Source organism: Nyctereutes procyonoides, unplaced genomic scaffold (assembly GCF_905146905.1).
Source record: "Nyctereutes procyonoides isolate TBG_1078 unplaced genomic scaffold, NYPRO_anot_genome, whole genome shotgun sequence".
NCBI lineage: Eukaryota > Metazoa > Chordata > Mammalia > Carnivora > Canidae > Nyctereutes > Nyctereutes procyonoides.
The window spans coordinates 21,680,500-21,702,593 of record NW_026575146.1 but is presented as its reverse complement, the minus strand read 5'-3'; the positions used below and the strand labels follow the sequence as shown (position 1 = coordinate 21,702,593).

Below are 22,094 nucleotides of genomic sequence, written 5' to 3'. Positions count from 1 at the left end.
ATAATACAACACTTTAAAAAAAAAAGATTTATTTATTTATTCATGAGAGAGAGAGAAAGGCAGACATAGGCAGAGAGAGAAGCAGGCTCCATGCAGGGAGCCTGATGTGGGACTCAATCTCCGAACCAGGGATCACGCCCTGAGATAAAGGCAGTTGCTCAACCGCTGAGCCACCCAGGTGTCCCGATACCACTTTCAACAGGAAGTTGAGAAAGTAGCAGCTTTTCCTGAGGCTCCATACTTTGTCAGCGATCCTGTCACCAAGATAGTAACACAACATAGAAACTGTTCTCCTGGTCTCTAATGGTTAGAATGGGAAATTTACTTTAGTCATTCTGTCTCTAATAATGAAAAGATAGTTCACCTCCCTGTCATCTATCAAAGCTACACATGCACCGCACCTACCCCAACTCTATGCTGTTGATGTACACAAATATAACCTGATAAGCCTTCTTGACTCCACTTGTAAAATAACAAATTTACTCAATACCATGCAAAGCTTGTTATTGTTCCCCCAGAGTTAATAAGACCTTAAAGTTTAACATGGACACATTTATACTGCACTCTATAGATAGATAAATGCTTACAAAATGATCTCATTCAAGACTCTGAGGACATTATCTAAGAATGACAACTGAGGATAAGAACCATGTCTTGGCCACCTCAGCTCAGAGCACTGTGACATTTGACACTTGTGCTCCAAGAACGCAGGCTAGATGTATACATACATGAAGAGATGAAGGAGAGCACTGAATGTATCAACAGAAGTCCCATACTGACCATCAACATCAAATTGTGCTACTTTGCTCATACATACACCATTACTAAGGCTTGAAGACACTGACCGTGAAACCTGCAATTAAGAATACATGCATAAAAAAAAAAAAGAATACATGCATCATATATCCCTCAAGTAACTAGGAAAAGAAGAACAAACAAAGCCCAAAGTTACTAGAGGGAAGGAAATGAAATCAGAAATGAAAAGAGAAGACAAAAAAAAAAAAAAAAAAGAAAAGAGAAGACTTTACAACTGATAACCAAAAATAAAACCACATATAAGACCACTATAAACAACAGTTTGCCAACAAACTGGACAACCTAGAAAAAACAGATGAAGTCCTAGAAACACACAAACTATCTGGACTGAACCATGATGAGATAGAGAATCTGAATAGACAGATTAATCCTCCCAACAAACTACAAGTCCAGGACCAGATGGCTTTACTGGTGACTTCCACCAAATGTTCAAAGAAGAATGGTTACCAATCCTTCTCAAAGTCTCCAAAAACTAGAAGAGGAGGGATCTTTTACAAACTATTTTTACGAGACCAGCATTACTCTGATACCAAAACCAGACAAGGGCACCAGAAAAGAGAATTACAGGCTAATATCCCTGAAGAACATACACACAAAAATCTTCAACAAAATATTAGCAAACCGAATTCAACATTACATTAAAGGGATCACACACCATGATCAAGTGGGATTTATTCCAGGGATGCAAGGATGGTTCAACATCTACCCATCAGTCAATGTGATGTACCATATTAACAAAAGAAAAGATGAAGATCACAGGATCAACTCAACAGATGCAGAGAAAGCATTTGACAAAATCCAATATCCAATTATGGTAAGAACTCTCAACAAAGCAAGTATAGAGGGAATGTATCTCAACGAAATGAATGCCATATGTGACATGGCCACAGCCACATCATACTCAATGATGACGAGCTGAAGGCTTTCTTCTAAGATCGGGAGGAGCAAGACAAGGATGCCCATTCTCATTTTTATCCAACATGGTACTGGATGAGCTAACAGAGCAATTGGGCAAGAGAAAGAAATAAGAGGCATCCACATTGGAAAGGTAGAAATAAATCTGTCACTATTTGCAGATAACATGGTATTACCTATAGAAAACCCTAAGGACTCCATCAAAAATATATATATTAGTTACGGAGTGTTATATATATATTTTTATATAAAAATTACATAAAAAACTATATATATACATAAACATACATACACATATATATAAAATGGAGTATTTCAGCCATAAGAAAGAAGGGAAGTTTACCATTTACACAGCGTGGATGGACCTGGAGAGCAATGTGCTCAGTGAAATAAGCCAGACAGAGAAAGGCAAGTACTATATTATCTCATATGTAGAATCTAAAAAAAAAAAAGAAATCTAAGCTCATAGACACACAGAACAGATTCGTCGTTGCCAAAGGCAGGGGTAGCAAGTGGGTAAAGTGGGTCAAAAGGTAAAAAATTCCAGTTATAGAATAAATAGAAGTCATGGGGATGTGATGTATGGCATGGAAACTACAGTTAATAATACTGTATTGCATATCTGAAAGTTGCTAAGAGAGTTAATCTTGCAAGTTTTCATCACAAGAAAAAAAATGTACCAATGTATGGTGATGGATAGTAACTGGACTTACTATGGTGATCATTTAAAAAAATATATATATATATAACATATCACAAACACAGCTGTGAAAAACACCCATGGATTATCTACCTAGACATGTGTGTAACAGTCTGATGACAGAACAAAATCAGCATTTAAAAAAAAAAAAGAAAAGAAAGTTCTAATTTATGTATGTACATGTAAGTACTGGCATATTCAACCACTACACAGTTTTTACTAGATTTATAGGGAAAAGATGTTAACAATAATAAACCTAAAATTTCATCGCACACTCCTGTAAAAGAAAACTATGTTCTTAATAAGATTCTGCTTTTGGCCAGAGACTATGAGAAAAGACACCTGGAGCCTCCAAAGCAGGTGTGATTATGGCGAGACAACTAGGGAGCGACCTCGCCGAGCAGAACTGGACGGCTGTAGTGATGGGACAGGCAAAGTCTGATAGGCACAGCAACCCCTACCATCAAAATAAATCTGATTTAGGAATCAGGAATGAAGCATGATTGGGAATAACCATAGGCATCGCTGAAAACACGCACCAGGCCAGAAGGAACCGATTTCTTTGACCGAACATCATACAGCTAAGTGGCACGTAAGACTCTCAGACAGATACCCCTCACCCTGTCCCGTCTGGTGCTGAAAGAGAGACATGGGCCTGAAGAATAGAGAAGGGTCAGAATGGAAAACATCTGAATAGGACTGTTGGCTGAAGCAAAGGGGCCACAGAGGTCACAACGAGGGGCAGGAAATGTGGACATGGCTGGTAAGTAAATACAACCTTAAGAACGGAATATAAAACACACAGTCCTCCCAGACACAAAGCGGAAGGATGAGTTTAGATACACATTCTGTTTAAAGCTGAAAGTCAGACAGAAACGGGTTTTCTTGAGAAGTCAAGGCCCATGACAGTGTTCCTTGGGAACCAAGGGACGGGTCCTTGGCCAAACCATGGAGCTGGAGGTGAGCTGGAGGTGAGCGGCCGGGAACAGAAGGTCTCACCCAGCCCGTGACATTTCCCACATCCCCTGTTGCCCACCGGACCGTGTGTGATGATCCATAAAGTATCATCCTACAGAAGGATATTAAGTATTCCTTGTACTAGCTGCCTTCTATCCTCTTCCTGGGCCAGGATTCAAGATGGACACGGAATGAACTAATAACCCACCAGGAAGGATCGAGGCAGAGTTTACAATGCCGGGAAACTGTCAAAAGACCAAAGGAAGAAACTGCAAATTTTTGCCTGCCCCAGAGTATCAGTTCTGGGAGGCTAATGAAAGTGAGGTCACACCACAGAACAGTGGGACAGGCAGCAGCCTGAAGACCACCCACATGTGGCATCCGCAGGGCTTGGGGCAGAGGGCTTCTACTTAGCAGACTCTGTGGACCCTTCAAGAGCCTGCAGGAAAGGCCATGGGAGCTGTTGCCCCAAGACTATGCCCCAGCAGCCTGCAAGATGGGTGATAATGGAGCCACGCAGCATATTATTGGGCAGCCCAGGTGGCTCACCAGTTTAGCGCCACCTTCAGCCCAGGCATGATCCTGGAGACCAACATTGGGCTCCCAGCATGGAGCCTGTTTCTCCCTCTGTCTGTGTCTCTGCCTCTCTCTCTCTCATAAATAAAATTAAAAAATAAAATAAAAAACAATAATAATCACCCTTACCATAAAGGAAGTCCTACTCCCTCCCCCATCAATGTTTTCCCAGGTCACACACACTGCCAGTCCTCACAAAGGCGCTAGGTGGAGCTAAAATATTCTAAATTCCTTAAAGAGCTCAGCGTGTCTCATTACTACTAACAGGAAAAAAAAACCCTCAACAAAAATTTAGCTACATGGGATTGTTCCATAATATACCACAGTTCCTCATAAAAGAATAAACTATTGGCTAAAAAAACAAGATTTGAAACCAATTTAAAAACCAGCTACAACTGCCAATTTTGCGATGAAGTCAAGACCTGGAAGTTTCTTCTTCTTCCCTCTGCAACCAACCCAGATCAACAAGAACAACGAACCCCACCGTGAATTCCTAAAAATGAAACCACCTGTAACGTATGCCTAATTCAGACTCTGCTACACATCATCGAACCACCGTAAACTCTTAGAGCAATTACCCAGGCTTATGTCTGGGACCCTTGGCGGTCAGGCTTCCATCCACAGATCGCTTTGCCAGAGCATGGTCCTGGCTGGGATCCACAAACTTGAACACGTGTGATGCCCCAAACTGCACTTTCATCCCGCTCTGTAGCATGGTTGTCTCCGAGATGCGCTGTCCTTCCACGTAAGTCTCAGCATCCATGCTTCTCGGCGTTACAGTGACAACTCCATCCATGTTTGTGAGGTCGCAGTGGTGGGGCTGAATTCCTGATCCGAACAGCTAAAATAAAATCAAAGAATCTTCCATCATAAAGGACACAGTATTGAAAAACAATCTTAGGGGCGCCTGGGAGGCTCCGCTGGTTAAGGAGCTGACTGACTCCTCATCTCAGCTTGGGTCTTGATCTCAAGCTCATGAGTTCAAGCCCTGGACTGGGCTCCATACTGGGTGTGGAGCTTTCGTAAAAGCAAAGAAGCCAGAATTTCAAAACAGTGAGTTCTTCTTTTATTATATAAATATAAGATAAACTGGCTTTCTGATACTTCTTAAGTGGATTCTCCTCCTACAGTATAAAAACAAACACTATCAAAATAGTGTCAAAGTAATTGAACACATTATGTTTGGCATCCAGTAACTTAAGACACCCTGCAAGTTTGAATCGAAAAGTACATGGTCATCTTAAACATTTATGAGATAGTCAAGAATAAATCTGTATAGATCATTAGGATCACAAATTCTATTTATGCATTTTACTGCTGTGCTGAAAGAAGGGATGCCAGAACGAAAAATGACACTGAACAACCTGACCCATCATTCATAGCTGGGATATGACAGCACAGGGGAAGGGCGGTTTGCCGAAGTGAGCTGAGATGGGTCAGGTAATGAACCTGGCCTTCCTCCTTTAAAGAACATGCTATGCTGTTTTAACAAAATACCTGAGAACCACATTGGCTAACACTGTGACTACAGTTCAGGGAATGCCCACTGCTACGGGCATCAGACCCGGTGGCAGGCTACCTCCTCCATCCCTGAAAAAGACCCATGGAGTTATCACCACCTTCTGGAGAAAAGCCAAGTCTCGGAAGAACCCCACAACCAGGCCAAGTTTCCAAGGTGGAGAGTGGACATAATTTCACAGACTGCTCTGTTCATGCTGAAGAAAAGGAAAGCGGCCCAAAGTACACATTATTTATATTAAAATGCAGACTTTCATTCAGCATGATACCCTCCAGCTCCATCCACGTTGAAGCAAATGGTGGGTATTTTTGTCCATTCCTGCACTTGCTACTGTGTGGCAGGCCCTGTACCGGGTGCCCTCACCTACCCAAATGTAAGAACTACAAAATGCGTGAGAGCTACAGCACGCCTGCGCACCTGGATGGAGTTCTCATCAAACTTTTCCGTCCCAACCTCAGTAACGCTCAACTGAAGGCGGTAAAGCTTGGGCTTATCTCTGGAGTCAGAGCCATCTGCGGAGAGAAGAACAGAGCTTCATTTGCCAAGTCTGATGTTCTCATCACGTTATTTGAACAAACCAACAAAGCAAGCGAACAAAAGCTTATCTTAGAAATGATATAACAGTTCTCAATTCTCAGGGTTTCATTTCAAAGAGTCCTCCAAACTTAAATCATGCAATTTAACTAACTGAATATAGAAAATTCAAATTAAGACACAGACACGTCAGCTTCTGTTTAATACAATTTAAGGGGCTAACATCAACATCCATAACCAACATTCATTCTTCTTATCACATAAAAAGAAATTTCTCCACCATGCAGCCCTGGATTTTTGTTAATGGCTCTGAAGAGCAATTCTATTAAGCAGATAAAGATTAGCAAAAATAGACCTTCCTTTCAGAGCAAACCTGCCACCTATATATATAGCACAGGGCACTGTATGGATGGACTGACAAGGCACAGCTGCATCGCTGATGGAGATTTTAAATGCACAACTTCCCAGCCCATCCAGACCTTCAGACCAAGATCTCTAGTGGTGGGGCCCACACACATAATCTCCTCAAGGGATTCCAATGCCCATTCCTGACATTAAGTTCCAGTAACAACTACCATTAAAAGTGCTTAGCTTTGTGGAGTGGAGAGTGTGTGTGTGTGTGTGTGTGTGTGTGTGTGTGTGTGTGTGTGTGTGTGTAGGGAGGGAGGGACAGAAAGGGACAATGTGTTGTTTTTTTTTAATACCTCTGTGAACTGCTACCATTATTTGACTTCCCTGTGCATGAATTCCTATGATGGGGTTGGTGTGCGGAGAAGGAAAAAGAACCAGTGCCAAGACATCTGGTCCATTTACACCCTGATGTTCATTCACTTCTCACCTACTATATTCAACCTAACACAGGCTGTCAATCAAAGATTTATTCTGATTTCAGAGCTGTTAACATACTAGGAAACAAGCCTCACAGAATCAGTGAATCATGATAGCATCTCCCAGCCATGACAGCCAACCTGGTGTGCGCCATCCACTGTGCAGAGTCCTTAAGGGGGCCATGTAGAGTCTCCATGGCCTACTTTAATGCATTAATAAACTGCTGATCCATTTATTAAGTTGTCAGTTAAAACCTCTGGTCACTGGGACCAGGAATTAAGCTGTGAGAGCTTCAGAAGTTAGACACCGGGGTAATGAGCATGAGGTGTTATATAAGATGGATGAATCACTGACCTCTACCTCTGAAACCAATAATACAGTGTATGTTCATTAACTGAATTTAAATTAAAAAAAAAATAAAATGCAGTTTGAATTAAAAAAAAAGAAAAGTTAAACACTGGGAGTGTCTGCAGGTTTAAGACTACTAAAATCTCTTAGCTGTGGTGTGGTCTCAACTCTCAGACAAAACACACTGTGAACATACAAGTTCTATTAGGATTGTTGTTAATTTTGGAGTACACAAAATAACATTCTAATAATATTTCCCATTTCTGAAATATTTTCAAAACCTGTCAAATATGGATAAAAGTAGCCTGTATTTGAGAACCTCAACACCTAATATGCATGAAAAAACTGGTTCATCATTTACAATGCTGTGCAGCTGGAATCTCCTCATTGTGTGTGGTGGCAACTGGAGCATTTTTTTTTTTTAAGCAGTTTTATTTTCAACTCCAACTCCACGTCCTGATCCAAAATGAGGCATCAGAACCACGTGGGCCTTTCCTGGACGTAGGCAGTTCATTCCCTTCTAGAGCTGCTGAGTCCAGTCCCCCAGGAATGTCTATTATTTTGCTTGCTTTAAACACCACAGGCGGTCCCAATAAATCCTCCCAGGCAGGAAACTTTGTTGTGTTCTTCCCATCCTCCACAGGCCTGTACGCTACTTTATCGTCATACCACTAACCCTAGTTTATATGATTATTTCCATTTACTTGCCTCCCCCATCTCTGAGCTCCTTAGCAGCTAGATTTAAAAAAAAAAAAAAAAAATCTTGATCCTAGCACTCAGTATGGTGCCTGGTCCACAGTATTCACTCAACAAAGATTTAATTTATTACAGTTAATTAACTAGTAGTTAAAAATGAAGAAAATAAAGCGCTTTGCTGACACAGATATGTAATTACACAAATGAATTACAAAGGGAGCAAAAGAAGCAAATAAATGATGAACAATTATTTCAATACAAAGTTAAAAGTACAAGAACATGAAAAATACGTGTCTAGGGGTAGAAAAAATTCACATTAATATTCTGCATTTTGAGCGCTTCTGGAAAGTATCCTGTGAACCAATAAATGGATGTTATGGACTTTTCTACACAACAGATTCAGAAGTATAAAGAAAAAGGGGGAAATACAAACTTCCCCTCCAGTCACTTGAGGGGAGAGTCAAGCTGCTCCCCACTCCCTCTTTTTTCACTACCACATAGCAACAAAAAATACAGAGAAAGCCTTTATGGACAGACTGTGAATAACCCAAATGGTGGCCACAGAACTTACTAGATACAGTGGTGTTTGGTTTGAGTCAGGGAGGAAGGGGAGATGCAGGCAGGTAATCTTCAAATAACTAACATCTTTCTTTTTGGAATAACTCACTCCCTTCTCCTTATTAAGAGCACAAGGACCATCTCATGGGCATTAATGAACACAGAAAAGTTGCCAAAAACAACCGCTTCTATTTTCTCCCTGTCCTCAATTGAACAAAAGCACCTAAGCACTTCTCTTCCTTACAGATCTAGAACATCTGTAAGAGCAGAGACACATCCAAGTAACCCTCCCACACATAACACTGCTTCTATCAGAGGTCATTTCTTCTCTTCGTGTCATAATGTAGAATTAAAAATCTATAAAATATTCATGCAGTTTGAAATTTAAAAGACATGGGAAGTATACAATGAAAAGCACCCTTCTTTTCCTGGCCTAATTCCCCATCCAGAAGCAAATCTTTAAAATCTGTTTTATGCACATATAGATAAGCAACTCAATACATGCATTTTTCTTTCTTTGGACAAACATTAGAATACTCCTTAGGGTCAACAAATGAAATACGTGGCATCTAGTCAAATGGGCGATTGCTGGGACCCATTTACACAAAAACCTGGTGTTCTTTCTAAAATGCTAATGTCTTTGGGTCTCCTGAATTTCATTTGCCAACTCTGATACCCCTAAATTACTGTTCACACTATTCTGCATCTTGTTTTTCTGCTTTTGCTTTTCTAAATTTGAGATGTAACCTGAAGTTTTCTTTAGTATGCTGAATATTAAGGGGAAATAGACTCTTATGAACATAGCATAGGAAGAGTCTTTAAATAGCACTTTTGTTTTTACAGCACTTCTTTATGTCCAACTCTGCTTTTGTCTTTGCTTGCTTCCTGGGATGAATTCCCCAGGTGAGCCTCTGGAGGTTAAGTTTGTGGTGCTGTCATCTTTGCCACGCCACTTAGGGAAAGGTGCCACTTAGAGAAAGGTGGGGACTCCTTCACTTCAAGAGTGCTGACCAAGCACCTCCAAGCACTTGCCGCATCCTAAGCATGGTGAGGAACTGAACGTATTCTCATCCCCACAGAATTTACTTTAGCCAAGTCAACCCAACAGTTCAGAAAGCCATCAAATTTCTGAAGCTTACTGAACCACAGAGCTTTTAGAGCATATTTCCACTAACTCTATTAAGAAAAACAAACAACAAACTGGCACTCCTCAAATACAACTGGAGAAAGGCACGGCACCTGCATTGCTCAGTGGTTGAGCATCTGCCTTTGGCTCAGGTTGTGATCCTGGGATCGAGTCCCACACTGGGCTCCCTGCATGGAGCCTGCTTCTCCCCCTGCCTATGTCTGCCTCTCTCTGTATGTTTCTCAGGAATAAATAAAGTCTTAAAAAAAAAAAAAAAACTGGAGAACTAAAAGCACCTCGGTCAAAGTTTTGATGAGTTTATTAGTCCATGCATTTTTTATATACACAAGGTAAAAAAGGAAATGCCATTTTATCCCTAGTTTCCATTACTTTATAGTATAAAATTAACACATACATAAAAATGTTAAAGAATCCTTTTCAGGAATTAAAAAAAAAAACAATAAAAGCAGGTCTTAGACTCTATGCATATGAATATCAAAATAGGTGATAAATACCACTTATTCATTTTTTAAATTTTTTTAAATTTTATTTATTTATTCATGAGAAACACAGAGGGAGAGAGAGAGAAAGGCAGAGACACAGGCAGAGAGAGAAGCAGGCACCAGGCAGGGAGCCCGATGTGGGACTTGATCCCGGGTCTCCCAGGACCACGTCCTGAGCCGAAGGCAGGCGCTAAACTGCTGAACCACCAGGGATCCCATCATATATTTTTTAAAAAGAACAAAAACCAAAACTGCAAGGTCAGTCAATAGCCAATGAAAGTCTATATGATCAGTTTGGAGATAATTCAACAAATACAAGATGCTAAAAAAGGTGATGAAACTTTATGCAGCATGGGAAAACATTTGTTACATTCAACATGTGAAAAAATATTAAAAACATAAAAACTGCCAAAATGTATTTCCATAAAACCAATAAGTAGCTATACTACTGAAGATGACAAAGACAAATACACACAAATTTGAGAAGCATATTCTAAGAAAGTACATCTTTGCTAACAAGAAGAAATGAATTTTGATGAGGCAAACAAGGAGAATCCTAAGGAAACTCTAAAACCTGATCATAATGTAATAAGCTAGTTCCCTACAAAACAGATGGTAAATATGAGTGAACGCCAAGCGTATGGTTGACTCTCTTCCTCTCATTCTCCCAAATACTGTCAGACACAGGCCACTGACTGGGACACCTGCTCCCCATAAGTGTCATAGCTGGAGTGTGTGACCGCGGAGCCCCTCCCACCTGCCCCTCAGTCCTGGGCACATTCTTACCCACCACCCTCACTCTCTCTCCCCACCATCTCCCCTCTTCCTAACCTTTTGGGGGGAGGAGGGGAAAGATAGGAACACAGCTCCCATCATTCTTCAGTCCAATTTCTCACTTAAGACTTAGCCTAAAAAAAGGAACTAGACATTTCTGTAAAATAAGCTTCTGTGAAATGAAGCGATAAAGCATATGGAACACTTACTAGATACGAATAAAGTGACAATACATTAAATTTCTCAGAATAAAGTTATTTCTATCAATTCAAAAACTAATACATAAAATGTTTGGCCAGTTAACATTATTTTGCTCAAGAGGTTCTGTTAGTGCTCTAGTTAAAAAAGTAGTATGAAGCAAAGCATTACCTTCATAAGTGTGATAGTTGTAGTAGGCAAAGTGATTCCTTCTCCCTGGGATTAGAAACACATGCACGGGACCCAGGTGAAGGCAGCATCGTCAGGACAGAGGTCATGCAGAGCACGTGGGAGGGGGGAGGAGAAGAGAGACAGGAGAGGGTGAGCTGCAGTGGGACACCTTTCAGAGGATGAAAATTACGGTTCACCCATAGCTTTCAGAGCTGTGAGGACAAAACAACAGTGCTCCAGGCAGTGTGTGTGTTAGAAACCAGTGCACACTGTTAAGGAAAACACCAAGACAACAGGTGAGTCACCAAGCAGCAGGAGAGCAACAGTTAGTTAATCATCTAGAAGATCACCAGCCAACTCAGCTATTCCTTCTGTTAAAAGAACACATTCAAATCCAAACCAAAGGATAAAATGACATTTCCCCCCATCTCTCCAAAAGACAGTCCAGACAGTATAAGCATACACCCATACCTCAAAGACCTCCAATCTACACCCCTGCACCTCGGCCCAACCCTGAGGATACCTGCGGGGCTGGTCACGTGTCCAGTGCAAGTACAGCACTTATCTGTTTATGACAAATCAACATTTACCAGTATCATTCTCTTGTCCATGTAAGAAGGAATCAACCACATTGAGCATGCTGACTGTGAGAAAGACCTGGCCCAGCCTGCAGGCTGTGGGAGCCGAGCTCAGGACGTGCACCTGTGTCACCGCAAGCAGGTACCAGGCAGGCAGCCCAGGGTACTGAGGAGGGGCGGTGGGCTGCAGGGGGCTCACACACACTATCTGGGAGTCACCTGAAGGCAGTATCTCCCCTCTCCACCTTTGTACTCACTGCCTTCCAGTAAATGCTGGAAGCAGCAGCCCAGTAAATGCTGAGTAAAGGCAGCAGAGCACCACGAAGGGAGATGTGTCATGAGCAGTAACCCGATATTTGGTGAAAAGTAGTATAGAATTAATTTTTACCTATAGTCTATCATGTTTCCACACCTACAAAAACATATATATATTTAGTTGGGAGACTAAAAGTATGAAATAAGCAGTCAAAATAGCAATTCTCACTAGAATGGAAGTTGCCAAGGTCAGCAGGTTTCATTTGTTTTGTTGGTGCTCCATGTCAAAGACAAGGAGGGTCTGACACATACTAAGGATCAGTAAGTACTTCTCAATATAGATGACTGAACGCTCATCCTGTCTCTGATACCCATCCAAACCACCTTTTCATTATTCATTTGAAAATTATTTTATGTCGGGTGCTATTTATCAATTCTCTCTAGACTAATATTCCTAAATCCTCAAAATTTAGATTTGGAGAAAACAATCATTAGTTTCTAGTATATAATGCAAAATTTTAAAAAGCAGACCCGATGCCTAAAGATCCTGAAAATGTTTAAGTTCCAACATAACGGCTGGCCCTCAGCTGCCTCCGTGACCAGCACCTGTGCGCTCATACTTCACAGCACGCAGCAATACTGGGACATGTCTCCAAACCACAGCGACAAAGTCTAAATGAACTTTTCAGCCAGAGAACCAAGGGACAAAGCAACACTAACATGTTCCTCACAAACAGCAAATCAATTTTAAAAGCTCCTCAAAAATAATTAAGTATAAAAACTACTAGCTGCAGCATATTGCCGCTGACTGTAAATCACAGAGCATCAGTCGAACCAAGACCATTTCTCCTGAATCGACAGCTCCTCCTTGTGCCCTAGGACTGTAGGGCCACAGGTTTCTCATCTATTCATGGGGATAATGTCATAAATAAATGCTCATGAATCAAAGAAGACAAAAACATAATTTCTGTCCAAGCAACCATAGATGATCCATATCATCATTCTGGCTTGGCTTCAAGTTTTTTTCCGTACTTACTAACTGAGCTTTATTTTAATAGCAGCTCTGGGGGAGCCTGGGGGGGGGGGGGGCTCAGGTGATCATCCGACTTACGATTCCAGATTAGGTCACAACCTCAGGGTCCTAGGATGAAGCCCAACGTCTGGCTCTGCACACAGTGGGGAGTCTGCTTGGGGTTCTCTCCCTCCACCCTTCCCTCCTGCTGGCACACATGTTCTCTCTCTCTCTCTCTCTCTCTCTCGGCCTCCAAAAATAAATAAATCTTCAAAAGTAAAAACTAAAAGCAGTTCTGGGAAGGAGAGCAGACTCTATTCTTTATAATACAGGTTACATACCATGATTTGACCCAAATGAATAATAAAACGTCACATACATGTACACACTTATCTCCTATACTCACACATATACGCACACTGGGATGTATAAGCTCACTTCTTCAAGAATGTCAACATATTTCTCTACCTCATGGCTAACTTAGAGTAACAGCTTTAGCTTAAGGGAGCTCTAAAAAGAAATATGTAGAGGACTAACATGAAAATAAACCTGGTCTATTATAATTTTAAAAGCAAACAAATATCCTTCCTCTTACAGATAGATTTCTTAAATGTACTGTTAAACTTAAAGGTATTTTTTTCAGACACGGTTCATTCATTAAACAACAGTATGGTAAATACACACACACTTGTTTCTATTAACTCTGCCCTAAGAGTACATTTCAGTTTCTCACTTTAGTAGATTTTTAAGATTATTTTAGAAAAAATTGAAAAGGAAGTGGATCATGTAAACTTCTCCTTAAATTCCCCATATTCACTATTTTAAATGCTGTTTTTCAACATTCATTTTTGTCCATGTGAACTCTACTTTTATGAATATACATATCCTGTGACACTAAGGTTCTGTTAATATCTTAAGAGACTTTTTAAAAAATAAATGGTCTAAATGTCAGTCAAGAGAAAGGATACTTAAGTAAAATTCATTAAAAGTGTAAACATGAAAAGCTAAAAAAATGTATAGTGACAGTATTTCTCACCTGGGCTTAACTCTACTAGATAGGGCAGTTTCTCGGGAGGGAGTGCAGAACCGTAGGCTGACCCCTCTGCTCTCTCCTTTCCCTTCACCAGCTTCCCATCGACGTGTTTCTTAGTTTTCTTTGGGATATAGTCGGCTGGCCTCCTCTTCAACTGAAAGACTAGAAGCCCTAGAACAGTGCACAGCGTCAATCATCAAGCAGTCTCAAGTCAGCATGCACAGCCAAATAATTGACTGTCAATTCCTCTAAGATTTACCAAAAAATTTAATTTAACATCTACTGAGGGGTGATTGAGTGAAGGCTTATCCAGTTTATACTGGAAAGGAAATAGAGGAAATAGATTTGTGTTCTGAGAAACTCTCCTAGCAATTTGCAAAGATTATTTTAAATATTTTAAATAACTACCCAAGTACATTACATGCTGGAAAACACCATAGCATTCGTTTAAGAATAAATGAATGTTTATACTGGTAAATAATCCTATGATCAATAAATACACTCACATGACACATATCACATGCATATACAAATATATTTTTAGTTGATCTGATTTTTAATTCAATTGAATTAACTCAGATGTCAAAGTAATTTGATTTTATAACACAATTTAACTTTAAAACTGTCTAGAAAGAGGTAGACTAAATAATTTAATTACTTAGTTTACTCATTTTAATTTAAACTACCAATCTACATTGCTGATAGGATGAATGGGCAATCAATTTGTAGGTCTTCGTTACATAAAGGCCTCTGCTTGAGGACAGCTAGCTTACAGTGTAAAACCAAAAGCAAGAAAACTAGATTTCATCAAAAACACAGCTTTCAACCTGTGCTGTTCTGAAATCATTAAGGGGAACTGTCTGCAGAGTGAAAAGTCTGGATTTCTTATTTGAAATAACTGAATTACTGGAGAGTCTCTAGGGCTGCAGGTTACCATCCTGTCATCAGCACCCCCCTGCTCATCTGCTCAGCGTGGACGGAGGAGTGCAGTGTGCTGGCCGACACAGTGTAGCACTCAAGTCCCGGTCCCTTCCAGATGAGGTTCTCCTTCCACAGTGGGACCGCCCACTCCAGGTCCCCAGACTTACACAAGCTGTGTGTGGCCCTCAGGACAAGGCTGCCACGTAGGAACCATCCGGCAGATCTATGAAGGAGCTACAAAACTACACCAGCAAACAACTACAAAACAAATACTTCCCTGCACACTCCCCTGCGTCCTCATTGTTAAAACTCACGTAGCTGACAGAAATTTAATTCATCATGTAAATCATTCTTTAACAAATAAAATTACCCTTTACCTTTGTCGCTTGGCCATTCCCTGAAGATTTGTAAAGGACACTCATCATCATCCAGGATCATTTCTTTAGCACCTTTTTCATCAGAATGCTGGGCTCCAGGAGGAAGCATAACCTGAAAGGGAAAATTATAAAATCAACTGTGCTATACCTAAAAAGTAAAGCACCAGGATTCACAAATAAGAACTTAGTGTAAATAAACTGACCAAACACTACAAACAATTCTCAAACTATCGACAAAAGTGAAGGAAAATAGCTTCCAATAAAAAGTTTAGCCAGCTGATGGGGCCATTTCTATTAACCTTGTTCTCCGGCCCCCAAAATGTACTAGTTGAGCAATTTTTATTTATTTATTTTTAAATAAACTCTTATAGGAAAGGATGGTATGCAATGGCTAAATTGTGAGTAATTTCTTAAGGAAAGATCATTCCACCATTGCTCAGTCTCTGGTCCCAAACTCACCTTCCCATCATTAAATAATTGCGTTTTTTTTTTTAAGTAGTTTCATCTAATGTGATATTTCTCAAGATAAATGTCACCTAACAACGAAACAGCAAAGCATTCTTTTTCTTAAAGATAATCTGTCTTTATGATTAAATTTTAATCAGATCATTTAGCTATACCACAGAGCGATTCATTCAACAAATGTGTTTAAGCATCTGTTTTAAAAGACTGCATTCATGACACTCTAAAAGTTCATAATGCTGTAATGCTCTTTACGCTTTTATGGTAGCCAAATGACTTTCGCACACACCACCCCTCCCCGCCCCCCCGGTTATACAGAGGAAAAATCTTGGTGACAGTGGCCCAATAAGCTCACACATCTGCTGGACTTTTGCCCCTCCTTCATTCTAAGGAATGAAGTATTAAGTATTAACGCAAATTGAAACACAATTATAGAAAATATGAGAAAGCCAGACCACTGGCCTGTGAACAGCTCAACCTACAGTAGTGCAGTAATGTTATCTCAGGAGACCTGGCCACCCAAAATATCATCATATTCATATACCAGTGGACTAGACTCTTCTGTAGAACCCTCTAATTTCTCTCTACACTGCTTCAGATTACCTTAGTAAGACAAATGTACTATAAAACACCATCTTGCTAAAGTAATTAATCTTTCCTTGTGCTGTTTTATATTGAATTTAGTATCCTGGGGTTAGAACACGCATAGTTCAGAACCTGAGCTTCACACCTCTCTCATGTCCCAATCTTTGTCCTGCACTCTGTTAGACCCGGGCCACACCGAACTACTCAGAGCTCTCAGATTAGGTCGTGAGTTCCCACGCTTCCATGATCTCTTGAGCCTAAAAGGCTTATTTCCCAGTGTCCAAGCCTAGCTCAACTACAGCCCCTCTAGGAATCTTTCCCTGACCACCACTCTCACTCCGGCACTCCTTGTTTTATATTTCTCACTCCTGGCTTCTCCGTCTCCCTTCAGTTTAAGTTCTTTTAGAGACAGCTCTGGCTTTTGTATCCCAGCAGAGTATCTAACAAGTGAGAGGAACTTAAGTATTTATTGAATAATTCAATAGCTAAAATAACAAATGAACGAATATGGAAGCACTACTTACTACATAATTGATAAGATGACAAACCAAGAGAACAAAGAACATCTCATTCAAGATTAAAACAATAATCAACTCCTGATTTCTACTGCCTAAGCTTGCGAAGCAGAATTTCCAAGAACATAATAGAAGGAAAGCCCAAAGTAGGAGACCCTCAAAAGAAAACATCAAATGACTTCAAAAAGGCCTGTCACTACAAGCCCATGGTAGGCTTTTATACTTCATGACCTCCACTGGGGTGCCCTTTCACTTGAATGTCGTCAGTAAAGGTACGGTAGAAATTAAAGAGAGGGAAAAATGGTAAAGGTCATTACCACCTATTGTATCAAATGCAACTTTACATGCAACTGAATATTATTTAGCAGAGTCATATGCGTGGACACAAAAACGTGCCTTGGCAAACACGTGAGCAATCCCAAGTCTCACATGCAAGGCTAGGTGTGGTAAGGCACCCTGCCCTGGGTGCTCACAGACCAGCAGGGGCACAGTGGAAGAGGGTCAGGTCTCCACTGAGCAAGCTGGGCCCTGGGCACACTACTGATTTGCTGATTTTATTCCGACCAGGAACATTTTTACAGTCATTACTAACCAAAAGCCGACGGAACCTGTATCCAAATCCATCCTCATCCATGGGCCTATTACTCAAAGGGCATAAGTGGACCATATACGATAATGCTCACTACATAGTCCTCCTGAACAGAAAAGCAATGAGCTCACAAAACCTGGCATCACAAGATTCTCTTCTATTTCACACTTAACCACCAGGAGGAAAATGCATCAGAATGTCCTGTATCTTAAGTATTTCCCCTTCAGAGGGAATGCACAATTACCGTGACTACCTACTCTCTCAACCTCACCCCAAGAGTCCCCTCCCTCACCAAAGTGGGATAGAATTTCAATTCAGGATACTGTTTCTTTATCTATGAACCCTATTCTCCAGAAATTCAGTGTAAAATATATCTTCTATTTCAGGAAGCTCACTTTCCCTTCTAATTTATCAATACTATTTCTTACTCTCTCTTAGTGAGAACAAAGAGAATGAAAAAGCGTATTGAAAAACAAACACTCATGATCACTGATCTTTCCCCACCCCACTAAGAAATGATCTTTGGGGTATGTTTTTTTTGGTTCCAAGTTATACAGGTTCACTGTAAAAACCTGCAACACAGAAAAGTATAAGGAAGAAAAAAAAACCCACTGTGAGATGACTGTTTTTACGATCATGCCCTCAGCAATGATTTTTATGCATCTACCTATCTCGTACAAGAGCTCACATTTGAATCACATGTGTATTTCAAAGTCTTCTTTCCTTCCCTCTTCTCTTCATGTAGGTAATTAGTAACCTGTGTATCTTTCCTGGGCATCTACCTTTCTCTATGGTCACATACGCATACACACAGACTTGTGTAGTTCCATTTTATTTTATGTATTGGTTTTCCGAAAACGGGGTATTTTATAAAATGTATGTATCCCCAAGTCAATTCGTATAGATTTAATTCATAATATTTCATAGCAAAAGGTATCCAATGGCATAAGCAATCCTTTAGTGATAGGTGTTTTACTTCTTATTTATTACTATAACACAGAGAACTGAAACAAAGTTCTCTTAGAAACACATTCAGGAATTTACTTGCCATTTGTTTTAGATAATATAACTAAAATTTATAAACACCATTTTCAATCTTAAACCCCATCCCCACAGTGTAGTGAGCACTACGCAGGATAACTACACAAACACCTTCCAGACTGTTTCCTTCATCATCACCCACGGGATAACTTCCTGTTTGGGGAGCCTGTACCCTCCTCTTTCCTGGCCCACTCCATCCTGCTGGGGGATGTCCTCCACTACCTGTATGAGAAAGGCTGAACAGGTGGCCAATTTTGCCTTGAATGTTTTGAAATGTCTTTATTCCACCCACTACCACTCAAAGTTTGGGCTAGAAATCATTCACTGTAAATCAAGAGACCACTGGCTCATGTATTCCAGACTCCATGGTGATGCTGAAATGACTGGCACCCATCTTGACTCCCAACACTTTATGTGTGCCTGGAATCTTTTTCTTTGGAATCATATCCTCTTTTCTCTACTGTTCTACAATTTCAAAATAACACACCTTGGTGTGGTTGTACCAACATTATCCTACAGGCCATTTCTGAGCTAGAAATGCACACACTTCAGTTCTGGGAGACATTCCAGTACATATCCTTGATGACTCTACCTCTCCATGTCCTCTTGCTTTCATCCCTGGCTTTCCTTTAGCCAAGTGTTAGGAATTCTACAAGATGTCCTAACTTTCTGATCTTTCCTCTTCTATCCTTTCTTTCTGTTCTACACTTGGACAGATTTCCTGAGCTTTACCTTCTACCTCCTTCTTTTGACACTGTCTCCTACCCCTTATTTACTTACATTTTAAACTTCTGAGGCCTCTTTCCCTGGGTGTCCCTCATGATAGCACTGTGATCTTACTCCACAGATGCACTGTCTCCTTACCTCTCCAAGTCTCTCAGTTCTTTGAACACTTCCCTCTGCTTTCTGCCTTGTATCATCCATGGAATAAGATCAGGTTCTTTACCTGTTTGTGTGGGTCTGTCTTTCATCATAGAGGTGTTTCAAATGTCTGCTGAAGTTTGGCCATACATTCACATTCTACAGTGAGGCACAAGAAAGTTCAAGGTGGGGGCTATGCTTATGGGCAAGGGGTATTGTCGGGAGCTCTCTGACTGAGGTTATCGGACTGAACTTCCACAGGACAGTTTCCATACAGATCTTTCTCATGTGGCCACAGAGTGCCTTCTGGGAGAAATCCTGAAATCTTCTGGCTGTCAGTATGCTGGCTAGAGCCTTCCACTTCACCCTCCCATTTTCAGCAAAGACCCTCGCCATACCCTGTATGCCTGCTACCCCGAAGTGCAGGCCTCTGCCCCATCACCTCTACCACAGTCTCCAGATGGAGAGATGACATGGGAGTTGGGATGGGGAGAGAAATTTGGTAGGTCTACGGTTTCTTATGAAAATTTTCGACTCAATTTCATTTTAGTCCAACTTTAATGCTGACTCAGAAAGTGCTAAAGCCCCTTAACATTCCTGAGTCTGCTTAAGGATAGGATACAGGCACTTGGCAAGTTTCTTGTTGGAGGTTCTCTCTGCAGGTTTCCTCGGACCCAACGAGTAGGATATCAGAATTACTTCTCCAGAATTTCATTCACAGCTCTGGTCTTTTGCTGTCTCTTCTTTCATTCTCTTTGTTCTTCCACTTTTATACAGATTATTTAATTTTTTATTATCATTTTAATGGGAAAAAAATCTGTTTTCTTATTTTCAGCTGAAAATTGAGCTCTATTCATAAAATTACAGATCTGCCAACAGTTTTTCCAACCGAACAGAATTTAGTTTTTAGCAGAAAGATAAAAGCCATAAAGCTCAACAAGCCCTTTTATAGAATTCCATCTATAGCTAACAAAAGAGGTCTAAGACCTCTACAGTGAATGCTACAAAATACTGCTGGGGCTCAAAGACCACATAAACAAAGAGGCACACTGTGTTCACAGCCTGAAGACCGGACACTGCGAGGCTAGACGTCTCTCTAACTTGTCTACAGAAGCCATGCAAACCCAGCCACAATCCTAGCACATTCTCTGTACAAACTGACAAGCTGATTCTGAAATTTATTCAGAAGTACAAATAACCTAGAATAATCAAAGCAATTTTTAAAAGCAAAAGCAAAAAAAACAAAATTGGGACTTAGTTTACCTGACTTTAAGACTTATTATAAATCTATAGTAATCAATATAGCTTGATGCTCACAAAAGGATACAAGATGTACAGATTAATAGAACAGATTCCAGAAATAGAACCATACACATATATACATATATATATATATAGTCATCTGATTTTCAACAAAGGGTTTGAAGCACTCAGTGGGAGAACAGAAACCCTTTTCAACGAATGGTGCTGGATCAACTGGGTATCTACATGGAACAAAATGAACATCTACCCTAACCTCACACCACACACAAAAGTTCTCTTGAAATGGAATCCACAGACCTACATGTGAACACTAAAACTGTAACACTTCTATAATAAGACACAGGAGGAGGGGCACCTGGGGGACTCCATCAGTGAGCATCTGCCTTTAGCTCAGGTCATGATCTTAGGGTACTGGGGTCAAGCTCCAGGTCGGGCTCCCTGCTCAGTGGGGAGTCTGCTTCTCTCTCTCGACCCCCAATCCCCACTCATGCGCACTCTCTCAAAAAATGCATAAAATCTTACAAAAATAATAATAAGACATAGGAGGAAAGTATTTGCAACCTCAGAAGAGACAAATTCTTATATAGGACACAAAACAAAATAGAAAATATGTAAAAAAACAAAATGATGTCCACAAAAATAAAAAAAAAATTATTCTCTGAAGAGTAACATTAAAAAGATGAAAGTCACAGACTGGGGAAAAGTATTCACAACGTATGTATCAAAGAACTTAATATATATCTCAACAGGGAAATTAAAACTGTTTTCCACAATGAGACACCACTATAACCTATCAGAACAGCTGATATTTAAAATAATTGACCACATCAAATATGAGTGAGGAAGTAAAGCAACCACAGCACTCACATACTTTTGGCTCTAATGTAACAAGATATAATCACTTTGGATAACAGTTCCAGAGTTTCTTAAGAAGTTATACATATACCTACTATTGAGTATTTCTGGAGAAAAAACACCTATGAGAAGACCTGCACACAAATGCTCATGGCAGCTTCACTGTAACAGCCAAAAACTAGAAACTGAAACAACTTAAATGTCCATCAACAGGAAAATAGATGAACAAATTCTGAAGTATCCATATAATGAAATACTACTCAGCAACCAAAAGGAAGCAAGCATGGATACAGACAAGGACACTTGAAATCCTTACAGCTGAGTACAGGAAAATAGGAAACCAGAGTATAGGCTGTGTAATGCTACTTACGTAAAAATTCTAAAAAATGTAAACTACTTATAGTGAAAGCAAACCAGTGGCTGCCTAGCAAAGGGGGAGGAGGAAGGGATGAATTATACAGAGGCACTTAGAGCTTCCTGCAGGTGACAATGATGCTGCTTGTGCTGGTGCACTCATCCTGGTGGCGC

General features: G+C 40.4%; 1 protein-coding gene across 11 annotated transcripts in view; it reads right to left on the bottom strand.

Annotated features, from left to right (window-relative positions):
• AFDN (afadin, adherens junction formation factor) overlaps positions 1-22,094 on the bottom strand; it is a 137,251-nt gene that overhangs the window by 62,694 nt on the left and 52,463 nt on the right. For 8 of the 11 annotated variants that reach the window (XM_055309919.1, XM_055309922.1, XM_055309923.1 and 5 more), the window contains exons 7-11: positions 15,396-15,507; positions 14,101-14,268; positions 11,220-11,264; positions 5,901-5,995; positions 4,543-4,805 (exon numbers count right to left, since the gene is read on the bottom strand). In XM_055309919.1, the coding sequence (XP_055165894.1) occupies positions 4,543-4,805; positions 5,901-5,995; positions 11,220-11,264; positions 14,101-14,268; positions 15,396-15,507 (683 nt within the window). The remainder of the gene's footprint in view (positions 1-4,542; positions 4,806-5,900; positions 5,996-11,219; positions 11,265-14,100; positions 14,269-15,395; positions 15,508-22,094) is intronic. The other 3 variants (XM_055309926.1, XM_055309927.1, XM_055309924.1) reach the window with 1 other exon arrangement.